Source organism: Clupea harengus, chromosome 20, assembly GCF_900700415.2.
Source record: "Clupea harengus chromosome 20, Ch_v2.0.2, whole genome shotgun sequence".
In the NCBI taxonomy this organism is placed as follows: domain Eukaryota; kingdom Metazoa; phylum Chordata; class Actinopteri; order Clupeiformes; family Clupeidae; genus Clupea; species Clupea harengus.
The window spans coordinates 24,439,138-24,447,311 of NC_045171.1; the positions used below are offsets into that span (position 1 = coordinate 24,439,138).

The 8,174-nt window shown below is 44.3% G+C and overlaps 1 protein-coding gene and 1 long non-coding RNA gene across 2 annotated transcripts; one reads left to right on the plus strand and one right to left on the minus strand.

Annotated features, from left to right (window-relative positions):
• The first annotated feature begins 2,551 nt into the window (after positions 1-2,551).
• arsia (arylsulfatase family, member Ia) lies at positions 2,552-4,820 on the plus strand. The gene is made up of 2 exons (XM_012824313.3): positions 2,552-3,136; positions 3,413-4,820. Exons 1-2 carry the CDS (start codon positions 2,829-2,831, stop codon positions 4,815-4,817), a joined length of 1,713 nt encoding a protein of 570 aa, XP_012679767.2. The 5' UTR covers positions 2,552-2,828; the 3' UTR covers positions 4,818-4,820.
• Positions 4,821-5,915: 1,095 nt separating this feature from the next.
• Positions 5,916-7,929, minus strand: LOC116218001. Its single transcript, XR_004162626.2, has 5 exons — positions 7,837-7,929; positions 7,429-7,500; positions 6,635-6,706; positions 6,418-6,525; positions 5,916-6,160 (listed from the first exon to the last, which is right to left on the minus strand). It is a non-coding gene; the product is annotated as an uncharacterized LOC116218001 (long non-coding RNA).
• Positions 7,930-8,174: the final 245 nt, after the last annotated feature.

Consider the following 8,174-nt stretch of genomic DNA (forward strand, 5'->3'; position numbering starts at 1 on the left):
TTCTTGTTTGTTTCAGTACCCTCACAGGGAGGAAATTGGAATAAAAATTCCCAAAATGCCAAGTTATTGCAGGGACAAAGCAGATGCGATGTGTGAAGAAAGAAACAAACATAATTTTAGATCCAAATGTATCTGCATTATAACTACTTCTATTTCAGGTAAACTGTGTCAGCAGCTTTTTCCGTTATTGCCTCTTGTAAACATGTTATTGGTTTTAATACAAAATTAAAAGTATTATTTGTGACATGGTGGTTCGTGCGGTATTTAGCTTTCCAGATGCCAGACTCTGGCACTTCAAAGCTGGGCTGCAGAAGCCAGTGCAGACCCCGGGGAGGGCAGTGTTTACTCTCCCTGCTGCCAGAGGAAAATAATGTGTCGTGGCCTTAAAACATGAAGCAAGATCAGGTGCCTGACTGGCACTTAGCATATCTTACAGTAAATACACACACAGGATGACAAACACACACACACACACACACACACACACACACGTACAAACACAGGTTAAAAACCAAAATAAATAGATAAACAAAAATGAATACATTGCGTGAGGGAAAGGTGTGTGTGTGTGTGTGTGTGTGTGTGTGTGTGTGTGTGTGTGTGTGTGTGTGTGTGTGTGTGTGTGTGCGTGCATGCACGTACGTCCATGTCTGTACCAAAAAACCCAGCCTGTGTTGTTTAATGTAGAGGCTCTCGTTGGGCTCATTAACTGTACTTTTCACATTCCCCATGCATGTTCAGTCTCAAACAGTACTGTGCCTCTCACGTCTTCCAAATGCCCAACTGTCTATCCATCAGTCACACCTACCTGTTTGAAAACTCCTCCAGTGACACCACTTTGCCTCCCACTATCTAAGTGTGTTATGATTACCCACACATGTTCATGTAAACACACATCTATGTGCACATACCAACACAAACACTCACGTAGACACACACACACACACGCCAAGTCAGGCTGTGAAGGACCTCTGTGTGCTGCTGTCTCTCTCCTTGAATGACTGAGGAAAAGATGTCTGCCTCTCTAATGAAGCACACAAGTGCGCACACACAAACACACAACTGTCACCCCGTGATCCGCATCTCTGCAGGCTGCTGACCACCGCCTCTAGGAAAAACACACAAGTAAACATCAACAACCTCAGAGGCCCTTTCCCTTGAGCCAGCGCAACCGTCCCTCGCTCACCTTCTCTCGCATTCCCCTCATTTCTCAACTCCCCTGACCTCTCCTCAATCTCTCTCTCTCTAACCCCTCGTCCCATCCCTTGTTCTCTGTCCTCATTTCCTTCCCTCTCTCACTCACTCTTTCTACCCCTCTCTCCCACAAATGACCTTTGAAACTTTCACCTGAGGAAGGGTTCAGCACTGTGCTGCCTGCCTCACTACCCCAGTGATTGCTGCTAAGTCAAATTCCTCGGCTCTCAGTCCAAGACTCTTTTAAGTGGGCGCCCTGTCCTCAGGCAAACCAGCACCTGCAAACACCTCTCTTAAACATGCATATAACTCAAAACCAGGTTGTGAAAGGTCTTTTTTTAAATATGCCAGCTGAACCATTATGTAATAGTAACACAGTATTGGTGTGTAACATCACATCCAGCCGAGGACTGATCAAGACAAGACAAACCCAGTCATCCAGATGATTACAGCTCCCAGTATCTTCTGATTTCTCAATATAACAGTAGTGTAATATGAAACATGAAACATCATATCGCATGTGTAGCAGCAGAGGTTTGACATGTAGTGGTAGTAGAGATAGCAATACTAATGGTGCGAACAGCATTAGTAGAGGTTATAGCAGGCATGGAAACAGGATTTGGTCATAAAGACTCTTTATTCCTCATAGGGTGGGGGTTGGCACTATCAAGAAGCTTTAAAGAACATCCACCGTTTTTCCATGAGACCTTCTGCCTTGCCACTCTCTCTCCCTCTCTCTCTCAGCACCCACACCCCTCAATAACCAACAACTGCAGTTGTCCTGTAAAAGGAGGTCTTACGAGGGTCCTGAACAGTATCCCTGTTAAAGCCCCATATTGGGCCCCTGAGCTCAAGGTCCCCAGCTCCCTGGAACAGAGTCTTTCTGTGCAGGCAATTCACAGGGCCCCAAGCCCCCTACCCATACACTCATAAAGGCCATGTTGTGAATAGCAGAATAACAGCACTTCGAGCTGTACGCTTCCAGCTTATGTGCCCTGCTTAAAGAGCTCATAAATATCACCTCAATGACTAAAATGACATATGTCAAGTAGAAAAAACAGACATGTCTGCAAGACAGACAGTCACTATTTTTGGGTATTTCAGAAACCTTGTGTAATCGATGGGATAGCCTATACCCCTTCAATAGAGCATTCATTAATTTATGACATAAAACACAAAAACACACATTTGTAGTAGGGGTATTGAATGCTACGTATCTAGAAGAATGCCCACTGCGCTGAATTTTCTGGAGTCATGTTGTTTTTCTTACTAGGCAGGGGATCGACGCTGCCCAAACCTGGGGAGGTTGGTGCATCCGATTTCAATGAACCGGCACAAAAGGGGCGGGTTTACAACGACTAAGATTATGCTATTACAGCATACAAATGTACTCTTAAGGTTGGTCTGTGTTAAACTGAAAAAGACTGATGATTTGAGAGAGACTCGAAACGAACTGCTCCCGAGGAAACAAAACTCACAGGTCTGGATATGCAGTCATTTCATTTCTTTATAGGATTCAAATAAGCCAATTACTTAACTAAATCCTTGCCCATCTTGTCTACTTTGTTTCTTGATTGAAGGTAGGATAGGTTCGTTTCAAATATTAATACCACTAAGAATTGAGCTCCGTTGATATGGGAGTGTCTGCGCTAACTGGGTTGTCCGTGGTTAGTTTACTCAGTCTGGGCTACCTCTCCTGGGACTGGACAAAGCCGAACCAAGTGGAGAGCGATGCCGTGTCAGAACCGGGAGGTCCATCTCATCGACCCCCACACATAGTCTTCATCATGACGGATGACCAGGGCTTCAACGATATCGGGTATCACAGCAAGGACATCCGAACACCGGTGCTGGACAAGCTCGCGGCGCAGGGTGTGAAGCTTGAGAACTACTACATCCAGCCCACCTGTACACCCTCGCGCAGCCAGTTCATGACAGGCAGGTAAGAGAGTGCAGAGCGAAATCGAGTGGTGATATTAAAACACGTTGTCGAGTTCTAATTAAAAAAAAGTGTAATTTGGTTTATAGTTATTGATGGAATAAAACTGAATCGTTAAAATAAAATAAAAAAAAACAACTGTAGTTAGATGAGTATATGAACTGACAGCCAGTGCCTGTCCTCAGCCATTACCTGTCAATAATGTAGTAGTGTGTGTGTGTGTGTGTGTGTGTGTGTGTGTGTTTGTTCATACCTGTGTCTGTGTGCCACTCTTTCCAGGTATCAGATCCACACAGGGCTCCAGCATGGGATTATCCGCCCACAGCAGCCCAACTGCCTGCCTCTGGATCAGGCGACGCTGCCCGAGCAGCTGCAGCAGCTGGGTTACTCCACGCACATGGTGGGGAAGTGGCACCTTGGCTTCTACAAGCGGGCCTGCCTACCCACGCGCCGTGGCTTCCACTCGTACTTCGGCTCGCTCACGGGGAGCGTGGACTACTACAGCTACTGGGCGTGCGATGGCCCAGGGGTGTGTGGCTTTGACCTCCACGAAGGGGAGCGTGTGGCGTGGGGGAGGAGCGGAACGTACTCCACCCAGCTATACGCGCGGCGCGTGCGGAAGATTCTGGCAGCCCACGACCCCGACGCGGCTCCACTCTTCATCTTCCTTTCGTTCCAGGCCGTGCACACACCGCTGCAGTCGCCTCGCTCCTACATCTACCCCTACCATCGCCTGGGCAACGTGGAGCGCCGCAAGTACGCTGCCATGGTTACGGCAGTGGATGAGGGAGTGCGGAACGTCACCGCTGCTCTGCGCAAATACGGCTACTACGACAACACCGTGATGATCTTCTCCACGGACAACGGGGGCCAGCCGCTGTTTGGTGGGAGCAACTGGCCCCTGCGGGGGCGTAAGGGGACCTATTGGGAAGGGGGTGTGAGAGGGCTGGGGTTCGTGCACAGCCCCCTCCTGAAACGCCCTCGTCGTGTCAGCCACGACCTCTTACACATCACGGACTGGTACCCCACTCTCCTCAGCATCGCCGGGGGCAACCTGAGTGCCCTCTCCCCAGGACTGGATGGTTATGATGCATGGGGTTCCATCAGCGAGGGCAGGGCGTCACCGCGGCACGAGATCCTCCACAACATCGACCCACTCCACAGCCCCGCCCCGCATGGCTCCCTGGAGGAGGGCAGGGGATTGTGGGATACGTCCGTGCAGGCAGCCATTCGCGCGGGCGACTGGAAGTTGCTGACGGGAGACCCAGGCTACGGCGACTGGACCCCCCCACAGATGCTGTCCAGCTTCCCCGGCGGCTGGTGGAGCCTTGAGCGCCACACGGTGCCCCGGCGCTCGCTCTGGCTCTTCAACGTGACTGCCGACCCGTACGAAAGGCGAGATCTGTCCGAACAGCAGCCAGACGTAGTCAAGCAGCTCCTGGCACGCCTGGCCTTCTACAACGGGACCGCTGTGCCAGTGAGGTACCCGCCAGAGGACCCACGTGCCCAGCCGCAGAACAACGGGGGCGCCTGGGGACCCTGGGCCTCTGACGACGAGAAGGAGCAGGACTGGGGCGAGGTGTCCCCGCTCAAGGGCAGGGAGAGGAAGGGGAAGTGTAAACAGTGCAGTGTGAAGGCCTTTTTCAAAAAGCTCAACACCGGCATCATGTCCAACAGGATCTAGACAGGGGTGTGTGGAGAATATACGGAGGGGTCACATGTGAAGGACTACTGTCTTTGTACGAAAAGCAGAGATAGGGTTTGGGTTTATGGTGGCAGGTGTGGCAGGAGGGGTTCTGGCACACACAGAGCCAGCAATAAATTATATTAACTCGAGACTAACTGGTCACTTTCCTTCATCTGTGGATTTAATTTGTCTCAGGCCTTTACTGACAGGCCATTACAAGGATCTAACCTTTATCGGTGTCCATAGGATACGAGACGGAGCCTGTCATATAATTGTTGTTGTTATTATTATTATTATTATTATTATTAATAATAATAATAATGAATAGAATACATGAACTGTTTATTATTATTTGGTGGAACTGGATGAGTTTGTGAATGAAAGAATGAATGAACTACTGAATGGATAAGAATATACAGATTCAGAAGTGATGTTTAGTCAGCCTTTTGAAAATACAAATCATATTGTCACTATATTGTAAGACATGTTTGAAATAAAATTATTTATCATTATGATGATGATAACAAAACAGTTGCTGTTACCTTTGAACATTTGTGATATCCCTTTTTAATTCGCTCCTGTTATTCCCTTTCATTACTTGACAGTTAAAGACCAGCGGTCGATTTCATACTTTCTCTACGTAACACTGCCCCCTAGTAGATGAAATACGAATGTGAATGTGCCGACACCTTTGATCTATGGACTATTCATCAGAACACAGACATACACTTATACTTGTGTTTGTATTATCATTAGACATTGCAGTCTAATTAAAACTAAATCAAAAGTGGATTTCTGTATCGAAGAAGGATATAATTAGCCATAGGGCTAGCTTGTAAATGATAAATAATGTTGCAAGTAGAGAGTGATATCCTAAAATATCTTGACACGTCTATGTATTTCTGAAGAAGCAATGCTATTGTTAACAGTGTTGTTAACTCTATTTGCCTTTTATCATTCACCTGCCCTATGAAAAACTTTGTTTCCTCAGGAAACAAAAAAGGAAGTTACTATTACAGCTATTGTTGCTATTATATTGTTGCATTATATACTCTAAGATGATGCATCAAAATATTCAACCACTCATTCATTTCATTAGCATTATGACCACAGTTTAATATAACAGTGAGAAAAAGAGCATATCCAGAATATAGCATCCACAAAAGAGGCTGGGGTAGGCTAATTGTGAATAATACATGGTATTGGGGCGGGGTGGAGCCGGAAAAAAGCTATGCAGAGAAAATCTTAGACAAATCTGAGCCATCGAATGATTGAAGAACAATACCCAGCCTCCTCTCACTGTCCTCGTTGAACCTGAACATACACACAGCACTCCAGCTCTGCATGTGATAGAGGAAGGGAAGTAACACAGAAGTAAATCTTTAAAAAAAAGTGTAGCAAAATCAAGTCATCAAAATGTATCACTACCAAAACGAATGTTTGACTTTTACATCTGACAGTTAAGAAATTGTATTAATAGAATTGTGTATCTTTTTTACTTTCAGTTATATCCCTGTGTTTGTAACTCGACTTCCTGGCCAAATTTGTTCACACCTTCCCAGGTCAACAGAAGTCTCTTTTTACTCTATTGTCTGACCTGGTTTGGGTGTGTGTGTCCTCTTCTGGCAGACGTAGTATACTCCCCCATACACAGTCACACACAGCAGGACCACGCCAAGTGAAGCTGATACAGAACGGGCCGAGTCTAAATCAGTTTGAAGAAAATATCAAATATCAATAAATATTGACATGATGAAATTAAATACATGAATAAATGGATACATTAAGCGCTTAATTGAGCATGACACACTCACAAACATGTGATTCCATCTTGTTGGGGTTGTCGGTCCTGTCAGTCAAAATGGATCTCACAGTACTGTGTGTACCTGACATAAATGCATTATTGGTGGATAAATACATTTTGACAATGTGTAAAAACTGCTGTGATGCAAGACTGTTAATATTTAATGAACACTATAGATTCAGGGTTCAGTTGTGCTGTATGCATATGATGTATTTTCATCCTTTTCTCAGTGGAAAGGAAAAATAATTATGCAACTGATTTGAAATATACTTCAAAAAGTCAACAACTGAACTTCTTTTTTGCCTTTGTGTAAGTTTAAAAAAAGAATGTTATAACTAATGGACCTGGACAGCACTGCTCTTAGTTTATTTTATGCCAAATGAAAAAGTAGATTATTTCCCCAAAATAATCAGCTGTATTGTGGTATTTGCTACAATCATCCCTGTTTCATCATTGTTGATCTCTATTCTGTATGTTCCTGAGTCTCTCTTTGTTGCTGGGTTGATAATTATAGTCCCGTTTGTAGCAACAAAGTGCCATCTGTACTGCATAGGTGAGGTGAAGGACTCATTGAAAACCACAATCTGGAGACCTTCTAAATCTAAAAATCCCTGTATAACCATTCTGAGTCATTTTTTTAAAAACTGATACGCAGCAGGAACACATCATGTGAAGCTGATAGTAAAAATACCATATCTAAATAGTTTAAATGAAAATATCACTAAATATTGACATTTAGTTAATAGTTTAGTGAATAAATGGATAGATTAAGCACTTAACCAAATGAGCATTAGACATACTCACAAACACGTGTTTCCATCTTGTTGGGGTTGTCGGTCCTGTCAGTCAAAATGGATCTCACAGTACTGTGTGTACCTGAGAAAAATGCATTATGAGTGGATAAATACTGACATTTTGACATCGTGTAAAAACTGTTCATAATAAACTGCTGTGTTGAAAGACTGTAAATATTGGCCTAAATTAATACTATAGATTCAGGGTTCGTTTGTGCTGTATGCATATGATATTGTATTTCAATTCTTTTCTCAGTGGAAAGGAAAAAATGCAATGAAACTGATTTGACTTACTCTTCAAGAAGTCAACAACTGTACTTCTTTTTTTGTGTAAGTTAACAAAAAGTGTAATAACTAATGCACCTGGACAGCAATGTTCTCAGGTTATGTTATGCCAAGTGAAAAATACATTATTTACCCAAAACAATCAGCTGTATTGTGGTATTTGCCACAAGCGCCCCTGTTTCTTCACTGTGGATCTCTACTCTGTATGTTCCTGAGTCTCTCTTTGTTGCTGGGTTAATAATTATTGTACCGTTTGTGGGAACAAAATGCCATCGGTCCTGTATAGAATAGTTGAAAGACTCATTGAAGAAAACAATCTGGTTATTTCTAAATCTAAAAACCCCTGTAAGACCATTCTGAGTCATTTTCTTGCAAAGTAATTGATGTCCAACGGCACTTGGCAGCAACTGTAAATATGTAGGTTCTCCCAGGGTCCCATGACATGTAGTAAACTGCATCACATCACAGACA

Coding starts and splice junctions, on each gene's coding strand:
- arsia (XM_012824313.3), top strand. CDS start 2,829: ATGGGAGTGTCTGCGCTAACTGGGTTGTCCGTGGTTAGTTTACTCAGT. Junction 3,137..3,412: donor AGCCAGTTCATGACAGGCAG/GTAAGAGAGTGC, acceptor CACTCTTTCCAG/GTATCAGATCCACACAGGGC.